The 18,414-nt window shown below is 34.3% G+C and overlaps 5 protein-coding genes across 9 annotated transcripts; 3 read left to right on the top strand and 2 right to left on the bottom strand.

Annotated features, from left to right (window-relative positions):
* Nucleotides 1-98: 98 nt before the first annotated feature.
* Nucleotides 99-2,236, top strand: LOC122407460 (uncharacterized). 2 transcript variants are annotated; one of them, XM_043413685.1, is made up of 3 exons: nt 99-342; nt 445-557; nt 957-2,236. In XM_043413685.1, exons 2-3 carry the CDS (start codon nt 456-458, stop codon nt 1,836-1,838), a joined length of 984 nt encoding a protein of 327 aa, XP_043269620.1. In that variant the 5' UTR covers nt 99-342; nt 445-455; the 3' UTR covers nt 1,839-2,236. The 2 variants fall into 2 exon arrangements, with proteins under 2 accessions (XP_043269620.1, XP_043269619.1); XM_043413684.1 differs by having other exon boundaries at nt 100-342; nt 417-557.
* Nucleotides 2,218-9,168, bottom strand: Sms (spermine synthase). 4 transcript variants are annotated; one of them, XM_043413681.1, is made up of 8 exons: nt 9,013-9,168; nt 7,733-8,029; nt 7,059-7,170; nt 4,805-4,927; nt 4,580-4,734; nt 4,301-4,390; nt 4,024-4,215; nt 2,218-3,638 (listed from the first exon to the last, which is right to left on the bottom strand). In XM_043413681.1, exons 2-8 carry the CDS (start codon nt 8,012-8,014, stop codon nt 3,492-3,494), a joined length of 1,101 nt encoding a protein of 366 aa, XP_043269616.1. In that variant the 5' UTR covers nt 8,015-8,029; nt 9,013-9,168; the 3' UTR covers nt 2,218-3,491. The 4 variants fall into 4 exon arrangements, with proteins under 4 accessions (XP_043269616.1, XP_043269615.1, XP_043269617.1 ...); XM_043413680.1 differs by lacking the exon at nt 7,059-7,170 and adding an exon at nt 5,723-5,834; XM_043413682.1 differs by lacking the exons at nt 7,059-7,170; nt 9,013-9,168 and adding exons at nt 5,723-5,834; nt 8,802-8,977.
* A 486-nt stretch (nt 9,169-9,654) lies between these two features.
* Fbxl4 (F box and leucine-rich-repeat gene 4) lies at nt 9,655-14,370 on the top strand. Its single transcript, XM_043413675.1, has 7 exons — nt 9,655-10,182; nt 10,777-10,870; nt 11,053-11,509; nt 11,594-11,837; nt 11,965-12,325; nt 12,419-12,746; nt 13,090-14,370. The coding sequence occupies exons 1-7, from the start codon at nt 9,958-9,960 to the stop codon at nt 13,451-13,453; spliced, it is 2,073 nt and encodes a 690-aa protein (XP_043269610.1). The 5' UTR covers nt 9,655-9,957; the 3' UTR covers nt 13,454-14,370.
* rswl (roswell) lies at nt 14,329-16,723 on the bottom strand. The gene is made up of 3 exons (XM_043413676.1): nt 15,914-16,723; nt 15,070-15,616; nt 14,329-14,903 (listed from the first exon to the last, which is right to left on the bottom strand). Exons 1-3 carry the CDS (start codon nt 16,303-16,305, stop codon nt 14,385-14,387), a joined length of 1,458 nt encoding a protein of 485 aa, XP_043269611.1. The 5' UTR covers nt 16,306-16,723; the 3' UTR covers nt 14,329-14,384.
* On the top strand, nt 16,634-18,267 carry LOC122407465 (uncharacterized protein MCAP_0864-like). Its single transcript, XM_043413696.1, has 4 exons — nt 16,634-16,803; nt 16,993-17,245; nt 17,701-18,013; nt 18,144-18,267. Exons 1-4 carry the CDS (start codon nt 16,738-16,740, stop codon nt 18,265-18,267), a joined length of 756 nt encoding a protein of 251 aa, XP_043269631.1. The 5' UTR covers nt 16,634-16,737.
* The last annotated feature ends 147 nt before the right edge of the window (nt 18,268-18,414 follow it).

The raw sequence follows: 18,414 nt of genomic DNA, 5'->3' as shown, positions 1-18,414 counted from the left end.
GGTTAACGGCTTGTGAGGTTGCACTTTAATCAACGGACGACCAATCGCGTTCGAGTATTTTAATCCTGAAAACGAAATCGAATAAGCACTTGGAAACACGCCCAATTGGAAAGTTATTCGACGAATTATCACACGGTTGTACCATCAAAAACTCACTGTGAATATATCGAGCACGAACAATAACAAAATTAAAACAAAAAATGAACAATAGCTTGATCTGTCATTTCGATGTTATTTCGAAATCAAACTTTCACTAACGAATTCCCAACACAAAAACCGTGTTCGCTAGTTTTAATCAGCTTATATATCAGGTGGTGAAAAAGCTGATTAAAAATTCTCGAGGTACGTTGTTGGAACAAAAAAGTACACAAAGAGACTTTAACAATCGAAATTCCATAATCGCTTTTGCTTGTCAGAATTTCGTGCGTTTTGACGATTTTTTAGTGCTCTTCAATATGATAGAAAAAAATGAACAGCCTGAGGAAGAAAATACTGATGAAAAACGTGTGAATTTCTTGAGTCAAAAAAGAACATCTCTCCAGGAATCGTCTTTAAAGGTACTCATTATTTTTAAATTAAAAAAAATATTTTTTCTATTTTTTCAATTTGCCTAACAGAAATTTTACAGTATCCTCAATGTTCAGGAAAATAGTTCTTTTTGGATGAAGCAAGGAATATAATAATTTTCAAAATATTCTATCCAATTTTGGAAAATGCTTATTGTCCTATTCCTATAGTCAAAATAGAAAAAGTTTTTTCTATTTTGACAAATGTTCAATTGCTAGTTGTTATTCGGTATCATTGAAATATTTAAAAACAGTCCTATTCAATGAATATCACAAGAAAAATCACATTCTGTTCTGAAAAATGGTTCAACAAAGTGTGATAATCCACATAAGATTCAGTTGTATCAAAAATGCAAATTTAATCAAATAAAATAATTTCTGTTTCATTAGATACAAGAAGAAGTAAGACTCTGTTTCGAACAATTAGCAAAAGTTTTAAGAACAAGAGAGAAACAATTGATGCGTCAGGTTGAAGCAATCCACAACCAACAATTGAGCATAATCCAATCCAATCAAGAACTCTCATGGTGTGTCCCAGCGATACAAATAAATTTATCCAAAAGACAGGATCTTGAGGATTGTATCTTAAAATTTGGAGAATTGTTATCGTCTACTGGAAATGGAATAGAAGTAAAAGATGCCGAACCTTATAAGATCGAGGATTATGTGGAAGCAAATAAAGACCATGTGACATTGGATAAATGTATAGATGTGGAATGTTGTAACGAAAGGATGAAGGAAATATCTGAAAAATTAAATGATTCTTCCAACAGTTTTTGTGAACTGAGTTTCAACGCTAGTTCAGAAGCTGACACAACATCTGAAAATGAAATAACAGTGCTAATGAATCACAATTATTCTAACGATTTTTTAAGTCCTCAAAAAACTAAAAACCAACAACTACTGAACAATTCTTCAACATGGGAATTAGAAGTCACTACACAGATAACTGAGAATCTAATTTTACCTGGAACACAGAGGAACAATGACTCTTTGATGAAAGATGATTGCAACAATTCCATGATAAACTCGGATAAGAATCTTTGCTGTTCCATTGAATCTGGATCACCCGTAGAAACTTTGGACGCCAATGCTGATGTTTCAACGATGAGAAAATCTCAAGATGGAGAAAAACATCCCAAGCAAATACAAGAGTGGTTGGAACAGATTTTAGTGGAAACTGAGACTGAACCGACGATCCATGAGATCGAACAATTTGCCGAAATTTCCAAATCTCGATTCAAGGAATTTTCGTTTCCCCTTGAAACGTAAAGTTCACTCTGAACCGTCCAGTTTCCAAGAGGAAACACGTTCGTTTTCGAAAAGTCCCGACATTGTCACATTCACATTTTTGTGTCGCTTCAAATCGTTCTGATCGTATTTTATGCTTGGGACCAACTTTTCCATGGTATTCGTAACTAAAAAATGAAAGATATACAAGAAAACAACCAAAAAGTCTGATTTTTCAGCTATACTCTCTAAGAATCGTTGTAAATTCATTGCTTCTTCTTCTCCGCCCATATTTGTATCTCTTTCATCGATTTTTGCCCAGTACTTAATATTTATATTGTATACGTCCGTCGTCGTGTACGTTTTTTCATTTTTTCAATATGTATACGCGCGTGTATGAAATGTACACATTATGGTTGAATTAAATTTGATCATAGAGACGTCTTCAGTTTTATTATTCTCTTTTAAGAAAAGCCAATTGCCATTTTTTCTAAATTTGTCTAAGAAAATTTTCATACAAATTTTTCATAGCTCATCAACCGAAGTACTTCTACCCTAAAGAATAGTTTATTGATAATGATCCCAAATAATTGAAGCCAGTTGCCTTCATTTTTTCGAAGGATCACTAACAGGATCGTACCGTTTATTTTCATCGTTAATTAACGAAATTTGGAAATATTCAAAAATCCTACTTATTAAATAAAAAGCATGAGAAAAATCGAAAAAAAAATAGTTTGCACAGTTTGTAATGGTAATACATACGTCGTACAGCGAAGGGTTTATAATATTTGCGTAAACATTACGTTTAACGGTATAGTACAGAACTTGTTGATATAAACAAAAATGAAAAACAAATTTTAGGTCACAGGGAATACTTTTTTGTTCTGCAAATAACCACCTTGGAGAAGTTTTTTTACTTAATTGAATAACATAAATATATATACGTAATATATGCTAAAAGACTGATGGTAAGCGAGGTATTGGGAAAATCCTAAGAACAATTCCATAATGAGTGGAGTTCGGTAAAAGTAGTAAGCTCTCTATCGAAAGTGTTCGATTGGAATGAACGCACGACTTTATAATTGAGTGTATCGTATTGCGTTTTTTTTTGGTTTCAGGTTTTTGTTTCGGTTACGTAACCATAGGAATACTGCAAATTAGTAAAATCGTGTTCGAAGAAAAATTCTTTAGTCAAATCCTTAAGCGTTATGATTATCGTACTGATTATTGCGGTGTCTCATTAATTTTTTTTATCTAACTAATTTAACGCGTAAATCAAATCCGTAAATATAGCGCATGCAGCGCGCGTGTGTGTGTGTAAGTGTACGTGTAGGTCTTGTTTTTCCACTTGTTTGTTTTTTCGTAACCGTTGATTGTCGAAACTTAAACATATAGAAAACGCCTACGAATTTATAAATGAGCTGAATACGCATTTATAAAATTTTCTTAAAAATTTCTATATATATATACACGCTATGAAGAAGAATTGATACGGATCACGCGAATTTTTATAGCTTTTTCCTTTTGTTGGCTTTTTTGATTCGAAGAATCGATACGAGCTTTCAAGACAAATCCGTTTCGATTAATTGATATACTACAGCTATAGCGAGAGGCGCGGGGTCATAATAATGGTAAGAGATTGTGTTTTATACTCGATAATGGTCCGTTAGTTTCGCGGTTCCGATGTTTAATCAATCATTTACGCGACACTTGATAGAATACCCAATCTTCGAAGAAGGACGGAACGAAGGCGCGATCCTTCGTGAAAGATACCGGCACCGACAATTGGGATAACACGTCCTCGTACATCGTCAGGGATTCAGGACAGGAAGCACCGTTTCCCTGAAAAATTATTCACAACACAATTAGTATTATTGTACCGAAAAATTTCATTAAATATGAAAATTTCTTGAAGATTTTTTAAATTATTTTGAATTTTTCGAGAAAACTTATTTTTAGAAGCAAATATTTGAATGTATTAGAAAAATAATCAAGTTTGAAGAAACGGGGAGATTGAATTTGGGCTTAGTCTTCACTAAGGGTATTCTGGACTGTAAAGGCAATTCAACTGCAATTCATAATTGTGAATAATCAATAAGTCATGATAATAAAGTATTCATATCCTTATCTACATTGTTTCCTATCTTTAGTGAAATATTGTATTGCAAAGAATACTAAAATTCCCAATCTCCCGATCATAACAAAGCATTCAAAAAAATATTCTTACGTGAGTCATATATTTGCCATTGGATTTTAAAACCTTGACCGATGAATTCAATATCAATCGGATAAAATCCCAAGCGTCACCGTGAGGTGTCGTACTTATTGGTATGTCGGTCAAGTCTCCAAATACGTAATCGAATTGACGACCTTCGTCGATCATGTGTGCGAGAGCTTTCACGCAATCGCCGATTATGATCTGCGAACAATAGTTGTATGAAGCTTCATATTGATTTGTTCTTAATATGGGAATTTGAACGTCCACTTAAAAATTCGAGCTTCACCTCGTAGTTGTCTCCCTTCCTCTTGTCAAGGCAATCTCCGCATATACTTCGCATGTGCTGGCTGCAGGCTTTCATTACGACGTCATCGATCTGCAAAGTAAGTAATTTATTAACTGTTGCATTTATATTTATTGTTCCATTCAAACAGGGATCCGGATTCTTCTACGCAGGGAAGTTTTTAACGGGGAGAAGTCCAAAAATTAGACTTTTCTCAAGATTTCGATTGACGTTTGGATTTTTAATGAATTTCGTTTTTTTTTAATCCGCAAACATTCTTACTTCGAGCATCGTAACGTGTTTTGGCTTCTCTTTGAGCAATTCCCAGAGCAGGCCTCCGTCGCCACCGCCAAGAATAACGATTTCCTTTCCGGTATAGCACTCCTTTCCACGTTGCATGAGAGTTTCGGTGTAGATCAAATCGGCCTCGGACATATCTGAAAAAATGGATGTGTCAATGAAAAATCACGGATGAAAAAAATGTCTGAATTCCATTTTACAACTTACTTTGCAACTCGTCGAGGACGAGCAAATTTCCGAGTGATTTGGAGTGGACGATTTGCACTTTTTGATAGGGCGATCTCGCCTCGAAGACCAGTTTGTCAATATCGTATTCGAGAAGCCGTTCATCTTTAAAGATAAATTCAATCAAATATTTAAATGACTCTCCAGCAACAAAGAACTCTCCTTAATTACTGGTTTTCATTCCTATAAAAAATACTAGGATTCAAGTACATGCAACGATAATGCACAGTAGGGAAAATAATTATATCGAACCTTCAATCGTTGGAATGCAATTATTTCGAATAAAGTTTTTTTTTCACCTTTTCAAGGATATTTGGAACTACGTGGCTTCTTTGAATGATTATTTTTTTGGTTTTTTTCTTTGGAAATATCAAAAATCTATCGAAATTCCTACGATTTTAGGAACGGCGGATGAGGAAACGTTCAAAATCATGCTTCGTCGTATTGTGGGTTAAAATTATTTTGCATTGTCAGATTCGTAAATGGGGCATATGAATGGTACAAAAAATTGACGATTAAATAAGTAAATGGAAGGAATATGAATACACAAGACTTGCTTACATCTCGAAAGCATCAACGCGAAGCTGATCGTAATATGGCAATATCGCGTCGGATTTCGACACGAGCCGCGAGAGATGCAAATAAAAATCATTGAAATTAAAATAAAAAATATATAGTTCGAAGCGACGTTTATAATTGAAAATAATTCGCAAAGCATATTGAACATAAAATAGTGATATGACGCTAAATTCGATCTGAAAATTTGCAGGCAGCTTTCTCCCATTGCTTTTGGCAGCTCAAAAAACGTATTTCCACGTTTTTCATTAGTCATTATCCATTTGTACTATTTTTCATTGCTGTTGTTGTTTCGACCGTAAACACAATAATAAATAAACTCACCCGCGGTCGGAAAGTATCGCTCAAAGGGGCCACCGCGTTTAATCGGAGTAAGCGTGTGTGATCTTGTGGCTGTCGCTGCTGCCTGCAATGCCGTCTCCAAGTCTCTGGTCGACTACCATTAGCCGCCAAGCGAACCAACAAATAAACAGAACAAACGTCCTATCTAGTTCGATTAACTTTTCTATTTATTTTCCATTTTTTATCTCATGTTCGTTCTCTTTTATTCTTACTTATTTTTTTTTTTTTTTTTATTGAATCGGAGCGAATTTACGGTTGGAGATTAAAGCCCGCGATTTTAGCAAGTCAAATAATTCAAATTTTTTTACAACGAAGCGAATGAAAGGTTGAAATGTGTGTCTGCATGTCAGAACATCAGTCAAAATGAATGATTTATCCGGCTTCAAATAAATTGGCTTGGAAAACGAAAAATCATAAATAAGAAGCGAACGAATGAGACTTGAGTTTTTACACCGATGGATGAGGTTGATTTTACTATTTCTCTTGTCGTAGCCCCATATTTTTATGGTATTGAGTCTAATTTTTTAGACTGGGGTGCACAGTTACTTATCACTGCGAGAAGTTTGGTGCAAGGATGTCTTTGTTCAAATGGTACAATTAATTCATAAATAATTTTTAATCGTAGAAAAAATATAAAAATAAACGTGTGCTTGGATGTGTCTCATTCAGCATTCTCGGCAAGCGACCTATCCTAGAATTCTAAATTCAACAATCAATAAGAATATATTTCCAATGAAATGAAAAAGTATGTACGTTTCATGAAAATCTACCCGCAGGCAGAAATGGGCACCTCCAGTTTCACTTTGCTGCACTCTTTTTTCTCTCTTTCTCATTTCTCGACTCTCGTTCAATTACTTATTTATTCGTGAGCCATTCGGTTTATTATTACGTTTTATCAACTTATCTTACAAAAGATTCGACATTACGATGTGTCACCGCTTCAAAATATTTCAAATAAATATTCGAGAGTTCATTATTTCAATGAATTTTGAGTATAAACTTTTCTGTGGAAATAATAGAGTTAATTTTTGTAATGTATTCGAAGCATTTGACGCTGTCGAGCAAAATATAGCACACGGACACTCGGTGAAAAAAGCTGGACTTTCGTGGATTATTTTTTGGCAATCAAAATCACAGGGTTGGGCAACAAGGAAGGGAATGAGCAAGAACTTCTGTTTCAAAAGGTCCAGAGGTGCCTGTCTCTGAACTTATGGGCTTGTTATAAACCATAATCAATCATTTGGCGCTCAAATATAGAGAAAATAAAAATAAAAAGAAAACGTAAGTTATTTGATTGCGGGAAAATTATTATCTCTACCTGATATTGTTAAATAGAGATCATATATCGTTCCTCGTCTTACAGGTGGCAAACGTTTGCTCCGTCGGCTGTTCAAAGCCATGGCAATGTCTGCTTCCAGGTAACGCCATTGCTACAATATCCTCTCGGTTAAGCAATGTCCCTACAAATCTCTCTCCACAAATTCTGTTTTCTAATCCTACTCTCTGATGTTGTTTTTATTTATTTTTTTTTCATTTTTATTTTTAATGAAATTTATAAAATTTTTCATATTTTTTCAATTTTAAGGCTGCAAACACAAACCGTTTTGAGGAATTTTTCTGTGTTAGCTACGAACGTTATTTTACTTGAGAATCAGCTTGATTCTCTGTTTCTGATCGCCAAGGAAAAGTTATAAATTATATTCATAAATAGAACTTTATGCCAAAATGTTTCTATTAAGGAAAGAAAATATTTGGATTTCCGTATGAATTGAGAAACGATTTTCCTGTTGTTTTATCACTCTTTTCCTGGCAAACGAACAAAAACCAAAATATTTGAAGTTTTCACAATAAAGCCTGATTTAATAGGTGACCAGACATTATTGCGAGTTTAAACAAAATACAACTGAGGAAACAAACGTTATTTGATAAAGAGGGAAGAAAGGCAAATTATCTACTTGAAATGAAAATGTTGTAAAGATTGTTGAATCTTACGTCGAAAGTTAATAGGGCTTCTTCATCATCCTGTTTGTAATATTCCACATTGAGAGTGATCAAACCCTCTGGATATCCTCTGACGGTTATCAGACTTCCTTTCGGTCCAGCATACAAAATTACAAAGCTCCGCTCGATATTCAATTCCGTCAATGTTTTCAGACCATTAAAATGATCTCCCAGAACATTGGCTATTGTCGACTTGAGATTCGATCGCTCATCTAAATCCACTATTACATTGGCGGAAACCGTAAAGTCCAACAAAACTGTATGGGCCACCATCTTGTTTTATCTTTGCTGTAGCAATAATACATTTTCATTGAAAGGAAATGAAAAAGTGGAAACTTTGTTACCAATGGATGTAAGTTAATTGTAATACATTGATTATAGGAGAGGGAATAGCCAATTTTCAATTGAAAAAAATGAATAATAATTTACAATAAGTTTCCAAAGACAGCAATATTCCCATTATTTTACCTCTTATTGTGAAAAAAATTAATTCTCTGATCAATTAACCCAATTGAAACAATGCATCGGGATTGAATTTTTAAGTTTTTTAAAATTATTTATAAAACATTTGAATGTAAGTCACATATTAATCAATGAATATTTGATGATTTTCATTTCTATTTTGAAACAACAATTTATTGCAATTTTTTTGATCAAAGATTTTGATCAAATACATATATATGCAACAAGATTTATGGAAAATTGCCAATGGTTAAATTTGAAACAATCCAATGAGGCCAAAAATATTATAAAGATAATGAAATTCTGCCAAATACCAAAAATCATCATTAGGTTCAAAAAATCAAGAAGACAAGAAAATAAAAAATTATCCTCAAAGTTTTGTAAGAAATAGACAAAAAATTATTTCCAACAATAATCAAAACATAAGTTTGGAAAAAAAACCACCTAAGAATGCAGTAGCTGATCCAATAAAGTTCAACGCGAAAATGCTTGCTCGATGTTGTCAAAAATGCGAGTCTTTTGTCTTCGACAAAAGACATAGGAAACGAACGATTTTGATCAGAGTAATCGGACTGTTTTAAACGACAAAACTACATACCACTCGACGCAAATAAAGTCGTGACAATTTGAAAAATACGAGAATAAATGGATAGAAAAATGAATGAAAACCGGTTCGCAACCATGCCAAGAAAACTTATGTAATCGAATTTTATTAAAAGTAACGCTGTAACTGGACGTTCGGGATGTGCACTTAATTGGAACCAATGCAATTGACGGATATATTAATTCACCACCCACATTTTACTCACCACAAAACGTTATCAACAATTGTCCTGTACGAAAGAACGGTCAAGTATATTATACTTCCCCTAGAAAAGGCACAATCGTAGGGACAATCTATTTTTTCAGTAGGATAATTCCTTTTTCTGCAATAGACTTTTCTTTCAGGAATCCGGAAAACTGACTGACTTCACCTTATAGGTATATAGTACAAGACTTGCTCAGTAGGTAACTTTTCAAAATGTTCTTCCGTTCTCTATTGAATCAGATATATAATAATAAGAGGTAAAAATATCCATGAAATCAATATTCACTAAGCGCATAATTATGTAGTCTGTTTATAAAATTATGAGAAGAATACAGAGGGTTATAAAAACTTATTATTTTTATTAAATATTCAACCATGCGGCAGCACATATATTTATAATTTGTTTGTTGTTACCAGCCGAGCCAAATCGACACCACATATATATATATATATATAGTTAAATGATTTCTAAAAAATCATTGACAAATCAAAAGTATTAATCTAGTGAGGGTCAACAAAATAATTTTCAATATTCCAATAGTAATATTGAATTCAATTATTAGCAATGAAGAATAAAACACTTTTGAGAATTAAAAAATAATTCATTCTCTGTTGTGACCAGCTTCGCGCAGCGTTCCGACCAGCTGTTTGTTTCCGAACAATGGCGGGTTAGACAGCTTAAACGACGTCGAGTCGCTCAATGACATTTATCGTGTCAACAAACACCCTATAGCAGATAAGTAATAAAAACATCGATTGAATCGTGATATTACAATAATTTTCAGTGGACGAAAAACGATAAATTTTGCGCGAAAAATATAACAATCCTTATTTTCACGTATTCGAAGCGTGAAAAAGTGAAATAAAGCTAAGTAGTGTAATTCCAACCAAGTTTTCACGATCAAATGCCATTGAATTTCCTAACCTACTGATAAGCAACGCTGATATGGTATCTTGCGATGAAACAAGACTCGAATTGGTACCGGTTATTAGAGATAAGAACGGAGAGAAAGAAGAATCCGTCACTTTTATTGAACAATACGTCAAAGAAGTCAATGACTTTAGTTCCCAGTATGGCAGCAATATTAGCATTTCTTACACTGCATACAACATTGCTGGCAATCCCAGTAAATTTCCTGACTATGGTGATTATCCACAGGCATTTGTCATGGTAAGTACATTTCAATGAACTTTTCTGTAATTCTAAATCAGCTATGAACAAAGAATATTCATCAATTCATTAAGCAAATAGCTGTAATTAACTTAAAGATCGCTTTCTTGGGTCTTGCAGACCCAGGAAGTATGATTTGATGATTTTTTCCTGAGCAAGTTTGTTTTTTTTGCCCAAATACTTTTTTTTAATGTCCGCAACACAGAAGTTTTCTTTGGAAATGTGCAATCCTAAAAATCTGACATGTGAGTTTATGGAGAACATGAATACAAAAAATTTTTCCAGAAAATAATGTTAATTATAAACGGCCTAGGCTTACAGACTAGGAACATGCAAGCTTGTGGTAAAATAAGGTTAACTTCAGACAGTTATAAGACACGCAATGATAATTTTTTGTTATTATTTTTTAAACAATGTACGTCTTAGATTAAGATACTAAATATTCCAATAGCAAGCATTTTTCAAGCAAAAGTATTCCGATAACGAGTATTATAAATGACATTGAATTGAAACCTCTTATTTAGAGGCAATAGCAAAGTTACTGTAATTTTATTTCTTAACAATCATTAATAATTTATTCTATTTTTGGTACAGAGAACATATGGACAATGGTGGGACGAGGCGCCATCTACATTAATAGATTTCATGCCTCAAAATAATGGAGCACAAATTAGTCACGATTATATAGGTAAAATATATATTTTTAGCACAAAAATAACACATCTGAAATAGTAAAAAATCATTCTACAGAAAATGACTATTGTTCTTTCAGTTTTTTTAATATGACAAATCAAAAAGATTTAATAATACTATTTTCTCCTGCTTGTCCCACAATTGATATAGCATATTAAATGTAAAAATTATTTGTAGATATTGAATATCATCAGGAAGTTTATCCAATAAGAGTGTCCATTTACGAGACCTACAATCCAGGTAGTGTGATAAGAATCTGGGCTAGGGACAACTGCAACCAATGGTTCCAGTTATGGAGCGGGCCACCGCAGCGAGTACCTCACAAACCCAGAATATTTTCTCCTCCATTGCAGCTATGTAGCTTTAAAACGAAGATCCTTAGACTTGAGTTCAATCACAGTCTATTGGATTATTACACAGAGTTAGATGCAGTACTTTTGATTGGTACATCGGAGCTGATTTTACCTCATGTTGGTTTTAAGAACCGAAACCTTAGTGCCTTGCTGCAAGAACTTGGAGGCACAGGAAGTAATAACGAGGACAAACATAATTTGACTCCTGATCATTCGAAAGCGAACAATGACTTGTCTAAACTCAAAGTTACACTGCACAAACATTGCGTTTTGTACAAAAGGTAAAACTGCCAACTAGATTTCCTTTAAGTTAATTTTATTCAAGTGAATTACTTGAATTTACGAAATGATTATTTATTTTGAAGCAAAATTATGGACAAACTTCCAAAAGGAAAATTATTATCAAAACTGGGACTTCACTGTCATTTCATTCCACCTATCGAAGAAGCCTTCAACAGTTTGCAGCAATTTTTGCAAGAAGACTTTCCCAAACTTATAAAAGAAATGAATGTTTCGACGTCACCCACCTTGTCAGTTGCTTCAATTGATTCGTCACCTGGAGGAAGCGGAACTGTGCACGAAACTTGTGGAAGCTTTGCCGTACTCCCAGTAAATTTTATTTTTATCAGAAAATTGTTTTTATCGCACTCTTAAGCCAAGCACATTAATCAAACATACTCAATTTTATTCAATGTAGAAGAGAAGCAGTTGACTAATTTTGTTTTTCCTCTTATAGGACGAAACAGTGTTGAAAATTCTAAAAAATTTGGATCTAAGGTCTCTCTGCAATTGTTGTAAAGTCAACAGGCATTTTAACAACATAGCACGTGATGCTCTGCTCTATACCAGTTTAAACTTAAAACCCTATTGGTATTGCATCGATACCGCTGCTCTGAATTATTTAACACCTCGCTGTCAATATCTTCAACGATTGGATTTGTCCTGGTGTGGCAGCTACAATACTATCGAACCCAAAGACATAATAGTCTTTATAAACACTTGTGGAACTTTGTTGACTCATTTGCGATTGAACTGTTGCCATTTTGTAAATGACAGTGTTATCGCAGAAATTTCGACAAGTTGCAAGAATCTCAAAGGTTTGAATAACTGCAAAGCATCAAAAAAATAATAATGTTTAACTATTAATTTTTGTAGAGTACTCATTAGTTAATTTTTCTAATCTCAAACAGAACTTTGCCTTCGGAATTGCACGGCAGTAACAAAGTACGGATTTTCCAGTCTCGAGAAATTACAATTTCTCGAACGTCTTGAGCTTTACCGCACCGCGATTGAAACAATAACGTTGTGTTCGATCTTACGAAAAAATAATCAAATGCGACACCTAAACGTCGCTGGTATGCACGAGAGACTAAACATGGACGACGTAGCAATCGAAATCGCCAATTCATGTTCGAATCTCGAGAGCATCGATTGCTGGAAAGCTCAAACACTCACGCCAACCGGAGTCAGAGCTCTGACGCGTTGTACTCGTTTACGCGAAGTCGATTTTGGGTGGTGGTGAGTTTTAAAGCTTTTTTATGTTTTATATCCCATAAAATAAATGATCAGCAGGCAATTGGTATTTTGGATGTGGTTTTAACGTTTTTCAAGTATTTCAAAACACTGGAATACTTTCAATAACTCAAAACAGTTTGTAAGTTTTGCAATCATAAATTCAAAGTACTGGATTTTAGAAAAATCAGCGTAAATATAGTGAAGAATGTCAAGATCCGAGACAAACGTTTACTGATCGTTTTTCTGTTTAATCCAATGACTCGTTAATAATTTTTTTAACTTATAGTTACCAATAATGCGGCCTTTATTTATTCATTGTTTTTTTTTGACGAATTAATGATTACAGTTCGGGAATGGGAGCTCCGGGCGATTCGTTAAGAACGTTTCTAACTTGCTGCTCGTCCCTGGAAAAGGTGTTCTTGAGCGCACTTCGTGGTTTAACGGATCGGGACATCGAGCCATTGTTGTTGTGCAATCGACTCGAGCAATTGGATTTGCTCGGGGCTCGTTCTCTCACGCCTGAAATATGTCTACGATTTTTGCTCTGTTGTCCACAATTGCGAATGATGGATTTGAGCTTTTGCGACGCTATAAGCGATACCAAAGTACAAGAATGGCGACAACTTTATCCCCACGTATCAATCAAGAGAAGTTTTCAAGCTGGTCGATTTGACCTCGTCCGCGGTGAATCCGCCAATTTTCACGGTTGAAAAATGAAGCAGTTGCTTTGTGCAAAGAAAACATTGCGGCATATAACGGCATATACCGGTACAAAGTTCTTGATAAAATTGGAAGTAAACAATAAAAAAAAAAAGATTGTGATACACAATTTTTTATTGCCAGATTATGCGATTGGAGTTTGCATGGTCGAAAAACAAGAAAAATTATTCTCACGGTTTTTCGCATATCGTTGTTCTTCGAGTTACAATTTTTCTCATAGCTCTTGTCTATGAATCTGCAGAAAAAAAAAACAAATGAAAACCTGCACCAGCTTCTTAGCTGAAATTCTCACAAAACTGTGGATGAAAGTGAGACAAATTTTGTTGTTTTTGAGTCGTGCAAACTTCAAAATCATATTAAATATCCTAAACTTTTGTGGTGTATCAAAATATTTGTAATTAGGCGTAAAGTAATCGAATCGTACGCGTTAATGAGCTGCCATAAGGAGTTTTATACATTTGTAGAAAAACTTTGAAAAAACTCAACATTTACTCCACCTCAGATTGTACTCATAGCTGTTGTTTTATTGCACTCGCTGAAAGCGTTCTGATTATCTTTTCTAGCGAAAAAAAAACTCTTGCTTGAATAATAGAAACTGAAAAAATATATTTCCAAATCTCTCTGAGGTGTCATTCAAATGAAATGTTGCGAATTCGACGGGAAAATCTAGAGCCATAAAAAAGAAGTTTAACTTTATAGAAAAGTCGATACTTAAGGTTCTTGTAAGACGTAATCTTAGAAATAAATTATTGTCGAATTGCGTGTGTCGTGATTTAGTGTTGGGAATGAAGTATGATAAATTCTAGTGATTTGAAAAAAAAAAATTGAATAAATGATTCAAACGCGAAACGAAACATCAGACTGATTATATGTTACAATTTTATTAATAAATTTTGTCGTACCTAAAGATACATTGGTTTTTCAATTTTTCCAGTTTTTCTTCTTCAATTTTGCGCGAGCCTCCATACTAAAGTCCGCACTATCGTCGTATTTTTCGGAGGACACGGAATCTTTTTTGTGAGAAGAATAAAGTTTGGGACGCGTCTTATTGAAACGCGCTGGATTGTTGTTGTAACTTGGTGGGATTTTTATTTTGGGTAATTGCAATGGGATACTATCGTTGAGATTAACCGCCGCTACCTTGTCAAAATCCTTGTCCGCATCTTGATCGGCAGATGAATCTAACAAGCCTATACGTTTTTTCAACTTTCGCTCTTCTAATGCTTGGTAGTGCCCAGCCAGTTTTCTTCGCGGCACATGATTCAGAGCTTTCTCCCAATTTCCCGTAAACTTAATGTCGAGAAGAATATTGGTAACCGCGTTTAATGTCAAATTTTTTCCTGTATTTGCCCCCCATTGCAAATATTTGTCCAGAGGCAATTTCAGCGTTTTTATGCCCAATTTCTTAGCTTTGGCTAATGACACCGGCTCGTTCGAAGACTGCAACATTCGTTAAAAACAAAAATGAATAGTTCCGTCTTTGAAAAATACAAAATAAATTGACTGTAACCAGTGGTTCAAGTAATAACCAAATTATTATTGTTTCTATTAATGTAAACGTGTCCATGGCTGCAATGATTTAATTAAAAAAACATTATAAAGTTACCTTATCAATGAAAGCACCAATGATATAAACCGCCTCATGGTCATAGTCGATTAATTCTTCACGACAGTGCGGCGTGAGATACACCAAGCGATCTTTGTCAAATATATCGAGATAAGATTGAGGTGTGATATTGAGAGGATAGTCTTCATCAAAGAGGGGAGGAATAAATCGATGCAGAGCTTTTGTCGTTTCACTAGTCATGTCCACATTACACAAATAGATATTGAATGGATCCTGGTGGATTCGATTCTCAGCCATACAAAGTTTCAGTTGCTTGGCGCAATAACGCATTTCTCTACTTGTCATGTAACTGTCATAACTGCAGTCTAATACAAGTGGCTGTCCATGTATCATTGAACTTATTACTCGGCTGTGCCACAAGCGATTCATGGAGGATTCATAAAACCGCAGAAACATTGAATTGCTACCCAATATGTAATCATGGTCTGGCCGACCGTTCTCTTCTCTCATTTGTTGCTTTAAAATTTTTGCTTTCCTCTCGTTCTCTTTCTTTTTTTCAAGCCCAAATGTGAATGCCAAGTATTTTCTGCAATTTATAGAATTGTATTGTTTTAAATATTACATACAATGATTTTGCAATACGATTTCATTAGAGTTTGGGTGATTTGAATTTTCTTCTCGAGTATAATTTTGAATGTCAATTACATATTTACATTTATATTCAATTATTTTCACGTATTTTACGAGAAAAATACGCATTAACAGCAGTGATAGAAAATTGAAAAATTTTCAAGTAACTTTCAGAGCATAGTTTAGATAAATGATTGGTGGATACACGAATCTATTCTTCTAATGTTGAACAAATCAACAAGAAAAAATTTACTTTCTCCTATGGCGATTTTGAAGTTTTAGCATCTCGCACCAGTGTCTCGGTTTCAACGTATCTGGAACTTTTTCGCCACTTTGTCGCAAGACTTCAATTTCAAGTTCAACGATTTTTCGTATACGTTCATTTTCCGGCACCTTGAGAAATTCTTCTAACCATTTTTCTGCTTCTTCGTCCGGCATCATCAATGTCGGCACATCAAATTCTGTTCCTGTCGATTTGTTGTCACAAAAATCACGTCTTGTAAACACATTTGTCACCGCGCTACTCGAGTTGATATTCGGAGAGCAAAAGATTATGTCGGAAACACTGCTTTTCGTATTCTGACACATTTGTTTCGTCCATTGTCGACCGACAATTAAAAAAGTGCGACTGACCCGAGTATACATTATTAATTCTCGTCAAGTTCCACTTCAAGAGTACAAAACAAAAAATTATTATGAATATTGCAGGTTATGTTCTTCGTGATCAAAATTGCGAGATTTGTCTCTTCAACGAAATTATCTTCCAACCAAACCATTACAAGTCAACGAATAAATAACCAAATTTATTACTCCATGACTTTATAAATGAATCATTAATATAGTTTTATAAAAAAAATGTTTCGAATGCACGTCCAAATTATCAGCACACTGTTCGAACAAACATGTGAGCATGTGGTAACGTCTGTCGCCATATTGCATTTAAAGTTCGCCGGTGTCTGGCGCTTCCAGCAGTCAATTATCGTACCAAACCAAACCTCACTCTACAAGTGTTGCCAAAACAATTAAACACGAGCAAACAAAAGATATTGCATACAATTTAGATCGAATCACAAAAACATGGAACAAGTTGGGCTCTGCCCAGAATTGCAAAGTATCATCGACCGATTTGTTAATTTTCGAATTGTAAGATTTCACAATTTTCTTTTGTGCTAGTTTATGGATCGCGGATTTTAAAAATTCCGCTATTTTCGAACATATCCGATTTGATTCTCATTGTTAGCCATTGTTGTTTTTTGAGTTCCTTTTATTCCATCCAGACATTTCTCTCTTTTTCCTTATAGAATTTTCTTCCTTTTCATAATGTTTATGCAGGAATACACAACCTTGAAAGCGCATCATCGAGCTCAAGAGGAATTAATTAAACTGCAAAAAACTGAAGTCGACCAAATGAACGTGCAAGTTGCAAAATTGAGTACCACTTTCATCGAGTGGCAAAAATCCTGTAACATCAAATTACGAAATCTCGAAACTGAAAATCAAAGACTCCAAAAAATCATCGATAATCTCAAGGACCAAGATGGAGGAGCACTTGCTCATCAAGCGCGTCGTCAAAACGAAACGAAAAGTATTTCTTTTTATCGTTTTACATCACGATCAACATTTCAATTTATTCGTTACAATGACATTTTTGCCAATCTGATTTTTCGTGCCAAAAATGATATAACGTTGAGCTTGGATGCTGTCATTGCCGCGACCTGTCAGTGTTAAGGTACAACAAGCTTCAACTGATTCTCTCAATTTCAAACTGTACGCCTCAAGGTCGGCGAGTCCAGAATATTAAAAGTTAAATTTTAATACATTTTTTTGAGAAATTTCATTTTTATGAAGAAGCCTTCATTTCTATGAGAAAGTGAGCTGGATTTTTTAATTTTTTCTCCTACTGAAACCGGGCTGTTTTTAATTTCATACGATTAATGAAATGACAGACGAGCAGTCGATTTTTTCGTAATGACAATTCAAGAAATCCGATTAATTTCCGAGCATAATTTGAAAATATTCGTACGAACTTTTTTTGAGCAGTCAGTAGTCTGGAAGAACAATTGAAAAAATTGCAATCGCAAATTGACGAAGAAAATAAGCAGCATCGAGAAGAAATTGAAACGATTAATAAAAATCACGAAGAAGAAATTTCCATGTATAAGAAAAAGTTGGACCACTGCTATTCGATTGAACAACGTCAAAACAAAGAAATTTCATTGTACAAAAAAAAGGAAATCGAAGAGAAAAAAGAATTACAGAGCATACGGTCCCAGATAAATAATGAAACCACGCATCCTGCCCTCGAAAGCAACGCCAAGGATAACCAAAAGAGAAAAAAACTAGGCTCTTTCAAGTGAGTACTACTTTCATTCTATTTGGAAAAATATTTTTGGATTAAATTTAAACGAGAAATAATATGAAAAAAATTAAAAATTATAATACTATGAAAATCAAAAAATGATCCTTCAAATTTCAACTTTCAGATGGCCTCAACTTGATATCGACCTCAGAAAAGACATTGCGAATAATCAACAGTCAGCTTCACGTTCGAAAAAGAAAAAATTGTACAATGTCGACAGCGAAACGATCGTCGATCTTACATCCTAAGAACAAAGTTTGCTACGAAACACAAAAAATCAAACGATTCTTAGTCACTAATTGTTTTGTAACAAACGAGACTTTCACAACGTGAATTCAAAAAATTTCAATTTTTACTCACGACATAGAAACGCGGAAAATTGTTGTTCGGATAAC

Source organism: Venturia canescens, chromosome 3, assembly GCF_019457755.1.
Source record: "Venturia canescens isolate UGA chromosome 3, ASM1945775v1, whole genome shotgun sequence".
Lineage (NCBI taxonomy): Eukaryota > Metazoa > Arthropoda > Insecta > Hymenoptera > Ichneumonidae > Venturia > Venturia canescens.
This window is presented reverse-complemented; position numbering and strand designations above follow the sequence as displayed.